This window comes from Callospermophilus lateralis, chromosome 11, assembly GCF_048772815.1.
Source record: "Callospermophilus lateralis isolate mCalLat2 chromosome 11, mCalLat2.hap1, whole genome shotgun sequence".
NCBI lineage: Eukaryota > Metazoa > Chordata > Mammalia > Rodentia > Sciuridae > Callospermophilus > Callospermophilus lateralis.
In genome coordinates this window covers 45,645,762-45,665,591 of record NC_135315.1, presented here as the reverse complement: position 1 = coordinate 45,665,591, position 19,830 = coordinate 45,645,762, and the positions used below count along the sequence as shown (strand labels likewise).

At 38.4% G+C, this 19,830-nt stretch overlaps 1 protein-coding gene across 1 annotated transcript in view; it reads left to right on the top strand.

The window, feature by feature from the left end:
• The first annotated feature begins 3,329 nt into the window (after positions 1 to 3,329).
• Positions 3,330 to 19,830, top strand: part of Mettl16 (methyltransferase 16, RNA N6-adenosine) — an 84,768-nt gene continuing 68,267 nt past the window's right edge. Inside the window, exons 1-2 of the mRNA XM_076871685.1 lie at positions 3,330 to 3,459; positions 6,782 to 6,909. Of these exons, the coding sequence (XP_076727800.1) occupies positions 6,782 to 6,909 (128 nt within the window). The 5' untranslated portion in view covers positions 3,330 to 3,459. The remainder of the gene's footprint in view (positions 3,460 to 6,781; positions 6,910 to 19,830) is intronic.

Sequence of the window (19,830 nt, the reverse complement as noted above, 5' to 3'; positions counted from 1 at the left end):
GCAGTGGGTGCAGGCTGTGGATATAGCTTAGTTGGGCTCAAACCCCAGCACCATTAAAAAAAAAAAAAAGGAGTAAGTAGTAGGTGCAGGATTAAAACTCAAATTTCTTGACTGCAGAGTTAGGTCTCTCTGGTCTGACCTATAGGAAAGTAGAACCTTATCTTTGGAAATAAAGAAATTTATCAATTTTTTTTTCTTTGTGTGTGTGTGTAACCCAGAGCCTTACACATGCTAGGTAAGCACTCTACCACTGAGCTACATCCACAGCCCTATCAACATCTTTTTTTTTTTTTTTGTACTGGGGATTAAATGCAGAGGTGCTTTATCACTGAGCTACATCCCTGTCCCTTTTTTACTTTTCATTTTGAGATAGGGTTTCTCAAAGCTGTTGAGGGTCTAAGTTGCTGAGGCTGACCTCGACTTGTGGATCCTTCTGCTTCAGCCTCCCAAGTCACTGGGATTATTGACCTGTGTCATCACACTGGCCCCCAGCCCTACCAACATCTTAAATACTATCTTTATCAATCTCATCAATTATACCTCCAAGGCTAATTTTTCTTTTGCCTATTCAGAAACAAGAACTATATACTGCAAAAAATAAAATAAAATAAAGTCGTCATTGTTTTTTGTTTTTGGTACCAGGGATTCATCCCAGGAGTGCTTAACCACTGACCTATATCCCCAACTTGCTTTATTTTTTATTTTGAGGCAGGGTCTTGTTTAGGGCCTCCCTAAACTGCTTAGGGATTCCCTAAACTGCTAAGGCTGGCCTTGAACTTGTGAACCTCCTGCCTCAGCCTCCTGAACAGCTACGATTACAGGCCTGTGCCAGGCCTGGCCCCAAAGTCATTATTAACGAAGACAGAAAACTTCCCCAGTGGGGCTGGGGATGTGGCTCAAGCAGTAGCGCGCTTGCCTGGCATGCGTGCGGCCCGGGTTCGATCCTCAGCACCACATACAAACAAAGATATTGTGTCCGCCGAAAACTAAAAAAAAAAATAAATATTAAAAAATCTCTCTCTCTCTCTCTCTCTTAAAAAAAAAAAAGAAAAAAAAAAAAAAAAAAAAAGAAAACTTCCCCAGTACTATAAAGGAAAAAAGAAAGAAGGAAATAAAGTAAACTTTCTGTGGTACTATGCTGCATCACTGACTCCATGGAACTTTGCCTTTGAATAATGGAAGATAACATAGCATGGTTCCTTGAATCTAGGCTGGCCCTTTGATTTGCTTTAATCAACAGAATATAGTGAAAGTGCCAATTCTGGACCTAAGTCTTAAGAAGACTTAATAGCTTCCATTTTTTGTCTTTTGGGAGTACTGAGTGAATGTGTAAGAAGTCTGGATACTCTGCTGGAGAGACTGTGAAGAAAAGCCATATGGTGAGGGAGAATTTCAGACTACCGGAGAGACCCCTCTGTTTCTGCTGAATCAGCCCCCAGCTGATGCCGGGACCATTGACAAAGACAGCACAACAGCTGGTTTGATCACAGTCTAGACTGCAGAACTGTGAGCAAATAAAATGGTGGTTGTTTTAACACATATGTTTTGGAATGGTTTGTTACACAGTAATGAAAACATCTCCTGTGCTTTTTTCCTAGGGCTGGTATACTCAGTTTTGCAAAAAGCTGGTCTCCATTCTTTACTTTCTGCTATTTCCCACTTTTATGGTAATAGTTTGTCAGAGCCTTTTGCATTTACTAGCACTCCAGCAAGCTATTATTTTGTTTTGTTTATGTGAGGCTCTGGTGAGGATACCTAGGGCCTTGTGCATACTAAAAGTGCACTGTACTACTGAGCTACATTTCCTCTTCTTAAATATTAAGAGGTTCTAGGTCCTGATGTTAGTTCTAGATTTGTTTCTAATTTTATGCTTTTTTAAAAGATCATTAACTTTTCTGTTTCAGCTGTAAAATGGGAAGACTAAACTCACTCTACTTAACCAGAGGGTAAAAGTGAGTATAGCCTAGATGAAAATGAAGTGCATTAACAGAACATGCAGCTTAATACACAGATGAGGAAGCAAAAGGAATGTGAACTTTATGTCATCTGAATGTAAGATGTTGAACGACTTCACATCTCTGAACCTCAGTTCTTGGTCTGTAAATGAAATAATACCCACCCCCCATCTCACAGGTTTGTCTCTGATGAATAAATGATGCATTACATAGAGCTCTGATGCACAATAAGTGCTAACTGCCCATTAATAATCGCCAAAACCGGACTGGGGATGTGGCTCAAGCGGTAGCGCGCTCGCCTGGCATGTGTGCGGCCTGGGTTTGATCCTTAGCACCACATACAAACAAAGATGTTGTGTCCGCCAAATACTAAAAAATAAATATTAAAAAAAATTCTCTCTCTCCCTCTCTCTCTAAAAAAAAAAAAAAAGAGAGAATTATTAAAAAAAAAAAAATAATCGCCAAAACCTTCATATTCCAGTCTAACTCCAGAGTGTGATTTAGCAACTCTAAAATAAGACCCAGAAAGCCACTTAAAAACAGAAGAAAACCAGGTTTGGTGGTTCACGTCTGTAATTCTAGAGACCATGGAGGCTGAGGCAGGAGGATCACAAATTAGATGCCAGCCTCATAATTCAACAGGACCCTGTCTCAAAATAAAAAATAAAAAGGGCAGCCAGGAGTGGTGTCCCACTCCTTTAATCCCAGCATCTCCGTAGGCCTACACAGGAGGATCACAAATTTAAGCAGCTTCAGCAATATACTGAGGCCCTAAGATATTTAGACACTGTCTCAAAATAAAGCCAGGTGCAGTGGCAGGCCTCCAATTCAAGCGACTAAAGAGGTTGAGGCAGGAGGATCCCAAGTTCAAAGCCAATCTCAGCAATTTTGCTATTTTGCTAGGCCCTAAGTAACTTAATCAGACACTGTCTCAAAATAAAAAATAAAAAAGTCTGGGGATGTGGCTCAGTGAGTAAGTGCCCCTGGGTTCAATCCCTGTTACCAAATAAATAATAATAAAAAAAGGTCTGGGGATGTAGCTCAGCGGTAAATTGCTCCTGGATTAAATCCCCAGTACTATAAATAAATATAAGTAAATAAATAAGAAGGGCTTGGGATGTAGCTCAGGGGTAGAGTGCCTCTGGGTTCAATTCCCTGTACCACAAAACAAAAAAATACCATATTTCCTAGAAGATTCGAGAACAGGTCGCCTTTGGTCACACTGCAAAGGACCCGGTTAGATTTACCACCAATCCCCAGCCTTCTCTCAAAAAGAAGCCTCCAACGCCAGATATCGCGACAGTTTAATCTTCCTGCAGACTAGGCCATAGATATCGCGAGAGTGACTTGTCCAATCACGAGGTTAGATAGCTTCACAAGATGGCGGCGCGCTGGAAGCGTCACATCTGCGTTTCTTGGAGCTTCACGCAGCGGGTGGTAAAATTCTGAGATTTTTACAGGCCCACACTAGGCACAACGTCGGTGAGGAACATCTCTGACAGAGGTGGGTTGCTTAACACTTTGTTTGGGTTTACGATTATGGGTCACCTCTGTAACAACATCCCATGGATCGTTTAGTTTCCTCATTGTCGCGTTCTGGGCTCTTGGGGTATGTTGTCTTCGGGTCTAGAAAGGGAGACCTGGTGCAGGTGGGTGTTTGCGGGCGCGGGGGCGCGCTACCATGTTATGAATGGGTGGGAGGAGTTGAAAGACCGGGTTGAAGTAGGGAAGACCCTTCGGGCCTGATGTTTAGAGAGATCTGAAACTGAGGCGGGAAGACAAATGGAGTGGGTAAGGTAAGGATGTGGAAGGAGTGGAGGAGCTGGAGAACTGGCAGTGGCAGGACAAATGGAAAAAGTCGGATTTACGGGGGAAGGAGAGAAGAGAAAACGGAGCTTAGGAACGAGGTGGAAGGAATCATTTGAGAAGGAATTCGACTTTCTAAAAGCAGAATTTAGTCAAATTTACAAGTTTTCATGTTAAGAAATATGGTAATTGAAGGTTAAGGGTTATGAGGAATCAAGAAAACAGAAGCATGGAAATGAGAAAGAGCAAAGAACGTCTGTGCGTCAGCCTCAAGAATACTACTTCTTTAGCTTTCTGGACTAAGGTAACCCGGGAGAAAAAGTTCCAGCCCTTGGGCTGAGCTTTTTTTTGACACTCAAGATAGGGAAGGGACTGCCAACTCATTAAGGATAACCTGGACAGTGAAAAGAATTCCATCGTTCGTTATTTCTTTTTCTCCCATCGTTCTTTGAATCAACAAATAATTAAGTGTCTGCTCTCCTAGGCCCTGTTTTAGGTTCTGGGATATCATAGTGAACAAAGCAGACAAAATATTTTTCTTCATGAAGTTTATTGGCATAAGCAAAATAAATGTCTAAAGGGTAAATTCTATGTAGAAGGCTAAAGCTAGGAAGTAAAATAAAAGCTAGGAAGTAAAATAAGATGCATTCATTCACTGCACATTTAAATGGGGGTACTTAGGAAAGTTGTCAATGAGAAGTTGACATTTGACTAAAGACCTGAATAAGATGAGGGTACTTTCAGTGTATATATTTCTGGGGGAAGAACAGTCCAGGCACACTGACAGCAAGTGCAAAAGCCCTAGGGCATGAGTGTGCTAGACTTGATAGAAAATAGCAAGAAGACCAATGTGGCTTCTATGTTCTAGAGTAGAATGAGCCTGGAAAAGTAGATTAAAGTGGGGAGTGACAATGCTGATGTCAGGTAAGAGTTGACACCTAGGCTGGGGTTGTAGCTCAGACACATAAAAATAAATAAAATACAGTATCATGTCCATAAAAAAGAGTTGACACCTAGCTAAACTTTAAGAAATAGATATATTTAGCTTAAAATCTAGTGCTCTTGTTAGGAGGGTGGGTAGCAAAGAACCAGCTTTATTGACTCATTTTGCATCTGTTCTGACCAGAATAACTAATGCAGGAAATGTACTGAATTTATTACATTTGTAATTAACTTGGTCATATGTAACCTCATTGACATTTGTTTCACACATGTTCAGAGTGTTATGTCAGCTATGTAGTCTTAAGTATCTTTTATTTTCTAAGATAGGGTCTTGCTAAGTTTCTTAGGGCTCACTAAGTTGCTGAGGCAGGCTTTGAATTTGCGGTCCTCCTTCCTCATGTGTGTACACACACACACACACACACAAATGTGCCCATACTTTTTGTACAAATCATTTGTATAATCATTTGTCTGTTGATGAACACTTGAGTTGTTGCCACCATTTTGCCATTGTGAATAATGCTGCTTTGACCATTGATGTACATTTGTGTTCCTGCACTCAATTCTTTGGGGGATATACCTAGGAGTGTAAAATTACTAAATATGGTACTTCTCTCTTTTTTTCTCTTTTTTCTTTTTTTAGATGGGGAATTGAACCCTGGGGTGTTTAACCTCTTAGCCACATCCACAGACTTTTTTATATTTTTCTTTGAGACAGGGTCATTAAGTTGGTTAGAGTTTTGCTAAGTTGCTGATGCTGACTTTGAACTTGCCATCCTCCTGTTTTAGCCTATTGAGCTGCTGGGATTACACAGTATGTGCCACTGTGCCCAGCAATATGGTAATTCTTGTTGAGTTTTTTTTTCCTCCCAAAACCCCCACAAATCCAGTTTTAGTTCTTTACTTTTCATTAGTTTAAATTCTTGAAGGATACAACATCACATAACTTCTGTGCCCAGTGGCCTTAGAAAGTTTGCTTTGGAATGTAGCATGAACCATGTCATTGTTTCCATGGGCACAAGCTACCTTTCCCCAGGTACTCTGGTTTTCTTCAGTTTGCCACCAAAAGTTACTTTGTTGTTTTTTGCCTTGTATATGCAAGCATATCTCTTGCCTCCTTAGAATTCAGTTTCATCTCTAGAGTAAATACCTTCAGTTTTAAGAAGAGCTGGGTGTTCCCTTTGGTTCTGGGAACTCACCTTATAGCTAGCACCCCAGGCTTCCAAACTTTTTGAAGTCCTGTTCTCAATAGGGCTACACCGGCTCCAAGATGGCAAGAAGAGTATGTTTAGCTTATTTTTTTTTCTTTTTTTCTTTTTTAGCAGTGCTTGAGGCCTATGTTTAACTTTTATTTATTTTATTTATTTTTTGCGGTACCAGGGATTGAACTCAGAGAGTCTTTACCACTGAGCCACATCCCCAGTAGTTTTATATTTTATTTTATTTATTTATTTAAAAATTTTTTTTTTATTAGTTGCTCAAAACATTACAATGAACTTGACATATCATACATTTGATTCAAATGGGGTACTATGAACCGAAGGATCTTTACATTTTATTTTTGAGATAAGATCTTCTAAATTGCTTAGGGCCTTCATGAAGTTGCTGAGGCTGGCTTCGAACTTATCATCCTCTTGCTTCAGACTCTGGAGCTGCTGGGATTACAGGTGTGTGCCACTGTACTCAGCCTGTGTTTAACTTTTTAAAGAATCACTCAACTCTTTTTTTTCCACAGCAGCTGTACCATTCTATTACTTTCCTACCAGTAATGCATGAGGGCTCCAGTTTCTGCACATCCTTGCAAATACTTGTTTTCTGATTTTGTTTATAATAGCTTTCCCAATGGATGTGAAGTGATATCTCCTTCTGGTTTTGATTTGTATTGCTCTAATGACTAATAGTGTTGTACATCTTTTCATGTGCTTACTGTGTACCTTTTCAAAGTGTAATTTCTACTTCCTGAGTTGACTGGAAAAGACATGTTGGCTGTAACTGTTGACTTGGCTTCCATGACTTTCCCCATTAATGTTTTTCAACTAAATATGCTGATCTTTTACCTTTTTTTTTTCCCCCTAAAGATGGCACCAATTAAATCAATGCACGAAAGAAATAGATACAAGGACATACCTCCTGACTTTGCATATCTGGCATCCAAATACCCAGATTTTAAGCAGCATGTTCAGATAAATCTGAATGGAAGAGTAAGGTAGGTAACAGATGAAAAGTCATTAATACTGCATCATTCCTGTGTGATCTGAATGGACATTATGTAATGGAAAACAAGCTAGACTGATAGAAGTAGACATTTCATTAAACATTTCCTGTGATCTTGGATAGTCACTTAACCTCCCTGGGTCGCAATTTTTTTTTTTTTTTGTACTGGGGATTTAACCCAGGGAGTTATATCACTGACCTACTTCCTTAGTCTTTTTTTTCCCTCTATTTTTTATTTTGAGACAAGGTCTCACTAAGTTGTTGAGGGTCTCACTAAATTGCCAGGGCCAACCTCAAACTTGTGACCTTTCTTCCTCAACCTCCTGAATGACTATAGGCCTGAGGGATTACAGGTCTGCATCACTGTGCCTGGCCTCGTTTTATTTATTTATTTTTTTAAACCTGTGAAATGAAAGGATTGAGCCTGATGTGTTTGGACTTTCTTTTGGGTTAAAATTTTTTTGTTGTTGTTGTCAAAATTATTGTATGCAGAGATCCCAGAGTGATTACAGAGACTAGGATTGTAGTCTGTGTGATCTAAAATTTGGTGATTGGCGAGAGTCTAAAGGCCTTATTTTGGGAAGTGTATGTTTGGGCTGGGGATATAGTTCAGTTGGTAGAGTGCTTGCCTTGCATGTATAAGGCCCTGGGTTCAATCCCCAGCACCACAAAAAAAGAAAAAAGAAAAGAAGTGTATGTTTATTTTATCAGAGTTAGAAAAATAATAACCATAGTATCAAAACTGAGTTCATAGATATTTTACTTAAAATGTTGCTACATTTAAGTTAAAAGGTTAATTAAAAAGTAGTGTTTTTTTTTTTTTTTTTTTTTTTTTTTTAAATTAGGGATTGAACCCAGGGGTGCTCTGCCACTGAGCTACATCTCCAGTCCTCTTTATTTTTATGTTGATAGAGGATCTTGCTAAGTCCAATGGCTGGGATTGAATTTATGGTCTTCCTGCCTCAGCTTCTCAAATTGCTGGGATTACAGGTGTATGCCACTATATGTGGTAAAAGGTTAATTTTTGAAAATTAAGAAAATATGTTGGGTGAGCTCAGTGGTAGGACACTTACCTAGCATGTGTGAGGCCCTGAGTTTAATCCCCAGTACTGGGTAGGCAGCTACTCAGAGATTGAGGCTGGAAGATCACAAGTTCAAGGAAAGCCTGAGCAACTTAGTGAGACCCCACTTGATAATAAAATAAAAAGGTCTGGGGATGTAACTCAATGGTAGAGTATTTGCCTTGTATGTGGGAAGCCCTGGGTTCAATCCCCTATAAAATGACCGCCACCAAACAACAAAATCCCCAGCAACATCCCCCCCAAAAAGAAAAAAAATGTATGGGTGCCTTAGGAAATGGCAAAAATTATGATAAAGCATGTAAGGTATGTAATGATATATGTACTGTATGCATGAAAAGGAGTTATCTCTGTGTTCCCAAATTCTGTGGCACTTATTAAGGGACTTTCTGCAAAGTGTTGTTCTTCACCTTTGGGGAGAAGGAGAAGTGGGGTTTTGTTTTGTGTTTTTTTTTTTTTTTTTAAGTACCAGGAATTGAACCTAGGGGTGCTTAACCACTGAACCACATCCCCAGCCCTTTTAAAATTCTTATTAAGAAAAAGGATCTTATTAAGTTGCTTAGGGCCTCATAAGTTGCTGAGGATGGCCTTGAATTTGCAGTCCTCCTGCCTCAGTCTCAAACTGCTGGGATTACAGGCATGTGTTATCATGCCCAGTTGGAGCAGGGGGTTTGAAGAGAAGAAGGAAGGTAAAGCAAAATAGGATCACAGAGCTTGAGGCATTTTGCTGACCTCTTTACTCCAAGCACTGTCCTTGTGGCTTTAAAAATGGAGGCCCTAGAGTGGGTCTTAACATGGGAGCCCAGATACTCTTTTTTTATTTTATTTACTTATTTTCATGTGGTGCTGAGGATTGAACCCAGTGTCTCACACATGCGAGGCAAGCATTCTGCCACTGAGACACAATCCCAGCCCCATGTACTCTTTTTTTTTTTTAAGAATTTATTTATTTATTTATTTATTAATTATCGGCGGACACAATATCTTTGTATGTGGTGCTGAGGATTGAACCCGGGTCGCACGCGTGCCAGGCAAGCGCGCTACCGCTTGAGCCACATCCCCAGCCCCCTTCCCATGTACTCTTAAAATTATGTTAATGTTTTTTTTTTTTTAATATTTATTTTTTAATTGTAGCTGGACACAATACCTTTATTTTATTTATTTATTTTTACGTGGGGCTGAGGATTGAACCCAGGGCCTCGCACATGCTACGCAAGCGCAAGTGCTCTACTGCTGAGCCACGATCTCAGCCCCCATGTTAATGTTTTTAAAAAAATAGGTTTATGGGGCTGGGGATATGGCTCAAGCGGTAGCGAGCTCGCCTGGCATGCGTGCGGCCCGGGTTCGATCCTCACCATCACATACAAACAAAGATGTTGTGCCCGCTGAAAACTAAAAAATAAATATCAAAAAATTCTCTCTCTCTCTCTCTCTCTCTCTCTCTCTATCTCACACTCTCTTTAAAAAAAAAATAGGTTTATGTTATTTTTTCTGGGAGATAATTGATCCTTAGCTTTCATCAGATTCTCAGCAGTATCTGATACCCAGATCTCTAGCATATACATAGGTTGAGAGCAAATGCCTTAGAACTGTGGTTGCCAAGCTTTTATGATCACCTACTCCGCTCAGTTTATTAAAAAAAAAAAAAAAAAAAAAAATTGAGCATAGCCGATATGTGAATGCTTGTACTAAATACTACTGCTATGTAAGCACATTTGAGAACATGCTTTTTTAAAAAAATAGTTTTTAGTTTTAGGTGGACACAATATCTTTATTTTTGTATGTGGTGCTGAGGATCAAACCCAGTGCCTCACTCTTACTAGGCGAGCGCTCTACCTCTGAGCCACAACCCCAGCCCTGAAAGCATACTTTAAAACAGAAATTGAAAATATATTTAAATGGAAATTATAATATTTTCTTCACTTTTGTCTTTTACTTTGGAGATCACTTCAAAGGGAATGAGTTGGCATTTTTCTTTGTTTATAACATCCCTACCATTGTTCTTCAACCTTTTGTTCATAATTATGTGTGTAAGTGTTCTATTATTGTAACAGATATCTGAGATAAATCAACTTATAAAGAGCAGTGCATTGCCAGGTGCAGTGATGCACACTTTTAATCCCAGCAGCTTGGGAGGCTGATGCAGGAGAACTACAAGTTCAAAGCCAGTTTCAGCAATGTAGCAAGGCCCTTAGCAACTTAGGGAGACCCTGTCTCTAAATAAAATATAAAAAAGGGCTGGGGGTGTGGCTCAGTAGTTAAGTGCCTGTGGGTTCAATTCCCAGTAGCCCCCTCCCCCCCAAAAAAAAACCCCGAAAAATAGTGTCTCATGTCTGGGAGCATGTGATGGGGCAAAGCTACTCACCTCATAGCCACTGGGATGTGAAAGAGAAAGAGAGAGAAAAGGGCCAGAGTCTCATAGTCTTCTTGGCAGGCTCACCCCTAATCACCTAAAATCTCCCACTAGATCCTTCCTCATAAGGTTCTCTGACCTCTCAGTTCTCTGACCTCCCAGCTGAGGAGCAAGCTTTTATATATAGGGCCTTTTGGAACATTATAGATCTAAGTTATAGCATTATGTATGTGAATATTTATTTTTCCTAGTAACTTTGGGGAAGATACAACTTTTTGTTTTTTCTCTATACCTACTATTATAGTTAATAAATTATTTAACTAAAATCTATTGATTAGCCACATTGTGCTCAGTGCTAGGAAAACTGTAATAAACTACAAAGATACATTGCCATATTTGGAGTTTACACACTAATGGGGAAAGTGGACAAATACATAAGCAGTACTTTCAGTGTGGCAGAATCTGTGAAGTGTACAGTGTACTCACATAGAAGGAAGATCTGATCCCAACTTTGGAAAATAGAGAATGATTTGAAACAGAAATGGTATTCTGGTTGTGTTCTGAAGAATAAGTAAGCGTAGGCCAGGTGATGGGGCTCAAGCGGTAACATGCTCTCCTGGCATGCGCGGGCGCTGGGTTCAATCCTCAGCACCACATAAAAATAAAATAAAGATGTTGTGTCCACCGAAAACTGAAAAATAAATATTAAAAAATTCTCTCTCTCTGTCTCTAAAAAAAAAAAAAAAGAATAGTGTTTCAAGCAGAAGGGGCAGCATGTGCACGGAGCTCTGAGTAGTAGGGGAACTAAAAAGTTGAGCATGCTCAGAGTGCAGTGGACAAGAGAGATGAGGCTGGGAGGAATACTAGAGACCTTAATAAGTCCCATTAAGGAGTTTGGAATGTATCTTAAGAATATATGTAACAAAGTTACCATCCTCATCCTTATCCCTTAGTTTTAAAGCAGGGGAGTAATATAATCAGGATTTTGTTTAAACATATATATTCTAGGGGCATTGTGGAGGACAGATGCAGGGAGAATTAAGATGGGATAGAAAGGTAGGTAGGAAATGGTTTTAGTAATACAGTTGGTATATTGGTAGCCCGACCAGGTAGAGACAGTAGGGATACAAATCTGGGTGAAAGAAATTCATGAATAGAATTGGTAAGACATGATGTAAATTTAAGAGATCAGAAGAGCTAAGTGTGGTATTGGGGTTCCATCTTAGCAAGAAGATAGATGGTTGTGGCATTTATTGGAGTATATAACCAATGAGGGAGGAAATGGTTTTAGGGAGATGATATATTCAGTTTTGGATACATTGGATCTCAAAAGTCTATGAAATAACTCAAATGGAATATTTTATAGTAAATAAAAAAAATAGAAGTCTAAAGAGAAGGACACAGTGTGGTGGAGGGATGATTTTTGAAGCTGAATACCAGAGATTGAATGGAAGTGGGGAAAGAATTCCAAGTGTAGCCCTATATATTTTATTTATATATTTATGTATGTATATGTTTTAATCACTAAGAGAAGACCAAATAGATCTGTTAGCACAACATATCTAAATGGATTAAAGGTACCTGACAAATAATGTTAAAATCAATGAATATCAAATATCAACAAATATTTGTTGAGTTCATGAGAATAATTCCTCTATTAAACATGATACTCCTGAGTGAGTGGTTCAGGCCTGTAATCCCAATGACTTAGGAGGATGAGGAAGGAGGATTATGAGTTTAAAGCCAGCCTTAGCAATTTAGCAAGGCCCTAAGCAACTTAATGAGACTCTGTCTCTAAAATATAAAAAAGGGTTGGGGATGTGGTTCAGCGATTAAGCATTCCTGGGTTCAGTTCCCAGAACCAAAAAATAAACAACAACAGCAAATCCACAAGAATACATCATACCATATACAAATGATATACTGTATTAGTCCTTCTTGTGCTGTTGTAATAGAATACGTGAGATTGGGTAATTTATAAAGAATAGAAATTTATTTCTCAAAGTTCAAGAGGCTGGTAAGTCCAAGATCAAGGCCCCAGCATTTGATGAGTGCCTTCTTACATAGTGGAAGATAGGAGGGGGCAAACCCACTTGAGCAAGTTCTTTTTATAGTGGGTTTAATTGTTGATGAGGCCTGGGCATGGTGGTACATGCCTGTCATCTCAGCAGCTTGGGAGGTTAAAACAGGAAGATTTTGTGTTCAAAGCCAGCCTCAGTAAAAGTGAGGCACTAAGCAATTCAGTGAGACCCTGTCTCTAAATAAAATACGAAATAGGATTGGGGATGGGGCTCAGTGGTTGCCCCTGAGTTCAATTCCTGGTACACCGCCTCTGTCTCCCCCCAAAAATTGGTGATAAAGGCAGAGCCCTAGTGACCTAAATACTTGCTCTTAGTTCCTGCTTCCCAACACTGTTGAGTTAGGGATTAAGTTTCTAACACATGAGTTTTGGGAGATACATGCAGACCATTAGCACATATCTAAGCAGTATTATAGAAAAATGAAAAATAAAAGGATGATAAATATATACTAGGTTAATTAAAGTTCTTTAAGTCAATAAAGTAGAATAGAAGGCAGAAAAGTACCTGATTAGAAAAAGAGTGAGGGGGCTGGGGTTGTGGCTCAGTGGTAGAGTGCTTGCCTAACACATGTGACTCACTGGGTTTGATCCTCAGCACCCCATAAAGGTATAAAAAAGAAAAAGAAAATGAGGGTGAGTTTATATAAAAAAAAATGCTGATAAGGCTGTGGAGAAAAAGGAACCCTTACATTCTGTTTAAAGGAATATAAATTATCGAACAGGCACTATGAAAAACAATATAGAGGTTGCTCAGAAAATTAGAAATAGAGCTGCCATTAGGTCTAGTTATCTTATTCCTTGGTATGTATCTGAAAGAAATGAAGTCAGCATATGAAAGATAGCTGCGTACCAATGATTGTTGCAGCACCACTCATAATAACTAAGATATGGAACCAGCCAGCCTAGGTGCCTGTCAACAGATGAATGGATAAAGAAAATATGGTATATATACACAATGGAATATTGTTCATCCATAAAGAAGAATGGAATGTAGGAAAATGGATGGAAACAGACCGCGTCATGTTAAGTAGAACAAACCAGTTACAGAAGAGTGGTTATCTCATGTTTTCTCTCATGTGGAAACTAAATACAAACAAAACAAGAACTGAAAGTAGAAAAGGGATTATTAGGGACTGAGAAGGGGCCTGGGGACGGGAAGAGAGAAGAGACTGAAAGTAAAAGGGTAGATGGATAGGATCAGCACACAATGTTTTGCACACGTGGAAATATCAGTGTTAATAATTATAATAAAGAATTTTAGTAACATTAAAAAGAAGGCTTTTAGTATTTTGAAAAATATAATGTAGAAGTATCTTTTAAAATGTGTTTGAATCTAGGTATGATGGCACACATTTATAGTCTCATCAATTCGGGGAAACTGAGGCAGAAGGATCCCAAGTTCAAGGCCAACCTGGGGAACTTAGTGAGACCCTTTCTCAAAATAAAATAATAAAAAGGACACAGGGGGTTGGGATTGTAGCTCAGTGGCAGAGTGCTTGCTTAACATGTGTGAGACACTGTTAATCCTCAGCATTCACCTAAAAATAAATAAATAAAATAAAGGCATTCTGTCCATTTACAACTACAAAAAAGAAGAAGGACTGTGGGTGTAGCTCAGTGGGTAGAGCACCCCTGAATTCAGTCCCTAGTTCTGGGCAGGGGGATAAAAAATACATGTTTTACATAAATATACATAATTAAAATATGTTTGATATTATTCATAGATATTTTCCTCTTACATTTCTTACCAAATAGAAATGAACAGAGGAATGACTTACATACTTTCAAGAGTATCCACAAATACTTCAAAAATAATTATATGAAAATACTTTTTGTATGCTGTCTTCTTCTTTATAAGAAAGAGTTAAAATCTTTATTTAGAACTTCATTTTGTTTTAGCCCTGAGATGGGATCTCATTGTGTTGGCCAGGCTGATCTTTTTTTTTTTTTTAACACAATATCTTTATTTTGTTTATTTATTTTGATGTGGTGCTGAGGATCGAGCCCAGTGCCTCAAACGTGCAAGGCAAGCACTCTGCCACTGAGCCACAACCCCAGCCCAGGCTGGTCTTGATACATTGGACTTGAGTTATTTCTTGCCTTCCTGCCTCAACCTCCCAAGTGCTGGGACTGTAGATGCACTTCAATGTGTGGCTTACAACTTCACTTTTAATGGACTCATTAACAAAAACAAAATTTTCATAGGCTTTTTTTTTTTTTTTTTTGGTACTATGAATTGGACTTCGTCAATGAGCTACATCCACAGTCCTTTTTATTTGTTATTTTATAGAGACAGGGTCTCACTAAATTACTTAGGGGCTTACTAAGTTGCCCATGATGACCTCAAACTTGCAATCCTTCTGCCTTAGCCTCTTGAGTAGATAGAATTATAAGGAGTGTTGCCACAGTACCTGGCTATTAATGAATTATTATTTTTTTATTTTATTTTATTTTTTGGGTACTGGAAATTGAACTCAAATGTGCTTTACCATTGAGCTATATTCCCAGTGCGCTCTCGTGCTCTCTCTCTCTCTCTTTTTTTTTTGTGGTGCTGAGGATTGAATCCAGGGCTTTGTGTATGTGAGGCAAGTACTCTACCAACTGAGCATTATATCCCCAGCTGATTTCCCAGCTTTTTATTTTTTATTTTAAGACAGGGTGTCACCAGGTTGCTTAGGGCCTTACAAAATTGCTGAGGTTGGCTTTGAAATTTTGTTTCTCCTATCTCAGCTTCTCAAGCCATTGGGATTACAGGTTGTGCTTCCATGCCTGGCTAGATTTTTTTTTTTTTTTAAAGAGAGAGAGAGAATTTTTAAATATTTATTTATTTTTTTTAGTTTTTGGCAGACACAACATCTTTGTTTGCATGTGGTGCTGAGGATCGAACCCGGGCCGCACGCATGCCAGGCGAGCATGCTACCGCTTGAGCCACATCCCCAGCCCCTGGCTAGATTTTTAAGTATACAATCCACTGTGTTTTTATAACCACAGTAGGGTACAGCAGATCTCTAGAACTTAACTCATCTTGTATAACTAAAAATTTTTACTTGTTGTTTAGTAATCTTCTATGTTCTTACTGCCCCCACACTATTCTTTTCTTTGCTTCTGTAACTCTATTTTAGGTGTTTCATGTAATTGAAATCATATGGTTATTTATTTATTCCTCTGTCACTGACTTATTTCACTTAGCGTGTCTTCAAAGTTTATCCATGTTATTGTGTATTGCAGAATTTCGTTTTAAGACTGGATAATACTAATATTCCAGTGTATATACATACCATAGTTCATATTATCCGTTCATCTGTTGATGCACCTGTATTTCATCCACCACTTGACTATTTTGAATAGTGCTACAATGAGCATAGATATGCTGATATCTCTGAGAGCCTGATTTCAGTTCTTTTGGATAAATACTCAGAGAAGTGAGATTGTTGGCTCATGTTAATTCTAAGTTTGATTTTTTGAATTTTAGTAACTTTAAAAAGAAGACTTTTAGTATTTTGAAAAACATAATGTAGAAGTATCTTTTAAAATGTGTTTAAATCTAACGTGTTGATGTACATTTATAATCTCATCAACTCTGGAAACGGAGGCAGAAGGATCCCAAGTTCAAGGCCAACTTCTATACTATTTTCCATAGTGAAACTATTTTTGGGTAACTACTAACAGTATAAAAGCATTTCACTTTTTCTCTATCCTCACCAACACTTGTTGTCCTTAATTTTTTTGATAATAGCCATCCTGACAGGTGTGAGGTAATATCTTGTTTTGGTTTTGAATTACATTTCGCTGATGAGTAGTAACTTTGAGTATCCTTTCAAGTATGTTGGTCAGATTTGTATGTGTTTGGAGAAATGTTTATTCAAGTTCTTTAGCCATTTAAAAATCAAGTTATTTGGGCTGGGGTTGTAGCTCAGTGGTGGAGTACTTTAGCAGATGTGGGGTACTGGGTTTGATTCTCAGCACCATATAAAAAATAAACAAAATAAAGGTATTGTGTCTATCTACAACTAAAAAATATTTTTTAAAAATCAAATAAGTAGTTATTTTCTTTTTGAGTTTTAGGATTTCCTTATATATTTAGGAAATTAACTCTTAATCAGATACGGGGTTTACAAATACATTGTATGGATGGTTTTTCCACCACTGAGCTACACCCCAGCCCTTTTTTTTGTTTGTTTGTTTGGTACTGGGGACTTTGGTACCCAGGAGTGCCTCCCCACTGAGTCACATCCCCAGCCCTTTTTAATTTTTCATTATGAGAGAAGTCTTCTATGTCACTTAGGACCTTGTTAAGTTGCTGAGGCTGGCTTTGAACTTGTGATCCTCCTGCTTCAGGTTCCCAGTAGCTGGGATTATAGACTTGTGCTACTGTGCCCAGCAAGCAAGCATGCATCCATCTATCTATCTATCTATCTATCTATCTATCTATCTATCTATCTGCCTATGCTACTCGTCCAGCATCTATCTCTCTATCTATCCATCCATCCTTCCATCCATCCAGGGAAAAGAACACACAAATGTATTATATGCCTAGGGCATGGGAATATTAGACTTCAACATGGTAGAACAGACCTATGATGACTATAGGAGAGAAAATGCTCTTTGGTGTAAATGACCTAGCTGTTCTTAGACATCATCTGTCTTCCTGCTCATTTAAGGTTGGAGTTGTTATCTTTGCATTGATAGAATGTTCCATATATATATATATATATTTTTAGTTGTAGTTGAACTCAATACCTTTATTTATTTATTTTTATGTGGTGCTGAGGATCGAACCCAGGGCCTTGCATGTGCTAGGCAAGCACTCTACAGCTGAGCCAGAACCCCAGCCCCTGTTCCTCATTTTTATAATGGCTTTTTATTTAGCTCTGTGAAATGTATGAAAGATGAATCACCAAAATGTAAACTCAAGCTAATTATGGGAAAGGAATACAAGATAAAATCTGAGATCTGAGGTGGGTTGGAGTGACATTTCTTTGCTCAGCTCTTAAGCACTCTCTTAAGGGAATAGTGGGTGTTGTAGATAGTGGAGGTACTTCTATGTCAGCCATCCCAAGTACCAGTCTTGAGTGTGCTGTGAGATTTCAGATAATTTTCTTAGTTATACTAAAAAAAGTATGAAAGGATGTAGATTAAATGGTTGTCATAAGGTTAGCAGTAATGCATGTATAGCACATTGTAGGCACTTGCTTAATGATTCTCATTGTTTTTAACCTTGGTATAATTAAGGTGATGAATATTGGTCATGTGATATCTCGTTTTTTTTTCTTCCCTGCACCTGTCATTGCTTTGTTCTGATCATATCAGACTCTGCAGTTAGGTTTTAGTTTGTGGTTTTTCATAATAACAGCTTCATAGGGACAGCCTGCATTTTACTTGAATTCCATTAGTTGAGTTTGAAGATGGTGTGACATTAATCTGATTTGTCTAAACCAAAGACCCATTATTGGTGCTTGGGTAACTACCATTTTTAGCACCTCAGTGATGATGCAATAACTAGAAAGCAATATCCGAAGTAGAGTTGGGACTTTGGCCTTTGTTGTTATTAGATCAGGTTCAGTGTCTACAGTATTAGAATGGTGGTTGTTTCATCCATGTATAGAAATGTATCCTTCCTCTGGGCGTGGTGGTACAAGCCTGTAATTTCAGCCCTTGAGAGGCTGAGGCAAGGTCCAGGCCAGCCTGGAAAAATTAGCAAGACCCTGTCTCAGAATTTAAAAACATTTGGGACGTAACTCAGTAGTAAAGCACCCTTGGGTCAGTCCTCGGTATTGGGGTAAAAAAGGTGTCATTTCAAAAGCCATTTATAATGTAATACTGTGTTCATCTGCAGGGAAGGAGTCCTGGGGAAACCGGACTTGAGTGTGTTGACAATAGGCTGTTTTGTGAAGCTGGTTGTGTTAAACAAATAACAAAGACTGATGGAATGAATAAATTACTGATTTCCACATGATATCTAATTTTAGTTCCTAGGCCTCCCTGTGATCTTGGAAATGAGAATTAAAAAAAGATCTTGCCTATGTTCAGGATTTTTAGTGTCTCAGGGTGTTAATGTGTCCTAGATATTTAAATAGTGAAGTTGGATGACTAGACTTTGTCCTTCAAAGTCTGACCCTAGGATTAATGTATATATTTTTTTAGAAGTAAAGTAAGAACATTTTGCTAACATAGTCTTAAGAATCAGCTCTTTATCAGTTTTCAATTGATGTCTTGTGTATTTTGATGATTAGGGTATAGTTCTTCATTAATAAATTATGTTCATCAGTGAATAGTATAAATATTTTTTGAAAACAAGGGTTGTTTATATAAACAACAACTGTTTGAAGCTTCAGTGAAAACATAATTGTATTGCTGTTTCTCTTGCCCTGAATGTCTCATGAAGCTGTGTGATGGAATGCTCAAGCTGCAGTACTGTCTTTTGGTGATTGCTATCACTGTTGGAAAATCTTGATTTGGTTGTCAACAGAATTGGCCCTCCGTCATAGAAAACAAGTACTCTGGAACCAAGAATCTGTTTTCCTCTTTTTTTGAGTGTGTGGTGCCTTGGTTTGAACCCAGGGTCTCATATATACTGGCTCTGTCACAGAGTTACACCCCAGGCCTTTTCAAATTTTTATTTTGGGATAGGGTTTTGCTAAGTTGCCCAGGCTGACTTGAAACTTGGTGATCATCCTGCCTTGGCCTCCCCAGTATGTTTTTAAGAATTTGACTACTTTAGACTACTCATATAAATGGGATCATGAAGTATTTGTGACTGACTTATTTCAGAGTGATGTCCTCAATATTCATCCATGTTATAGCATATGATAGGATTTTCTTTTTAAAGACTGAATAGTATAAATATTCCATTGTATGTATATACATTTTCTTTTTCTTTTTGCGGTACTATGGATTGAACTAAGGGATGCTTCAACCTCTGAGCTATACGCCTAGTCCCTGCCCCCAAACCCGCCTTTTTAAATTGACCTAGGGTCTCACTATGTTGCCAAGATTGACCTCAAAATTGTAATTCTCCTACCTCAGCCTCTTTAGTCCCTGGGATTACAGGTTTGTGCTACAGTGCCTAGCTATATATACAATTTTTAAATTTTCTGATGGACATTTAGATTGCTTTCACCTCTTGACAATTTTTTGCAACGAACATAGGTATGTAATGTATCTTATATAAATGTATCTTAGAGATCCTTAAGGGTGGGGGGTGATGGCCAGCATCTCATTGGGGGGTTCTTCTTGCCCAGGAGAATGTAAGCCACCCTAAAATTTAGAGTCTTAAATAATTAGTGAATAACAAAACGCAAATATTCAGAAGCATATTTACAAACGCGGAACACCTGATAGATCTAGTCCATATAGGCTCTGGAACTAGACAGAAAAGATGGCTCCCTTGGTTTATTTAAG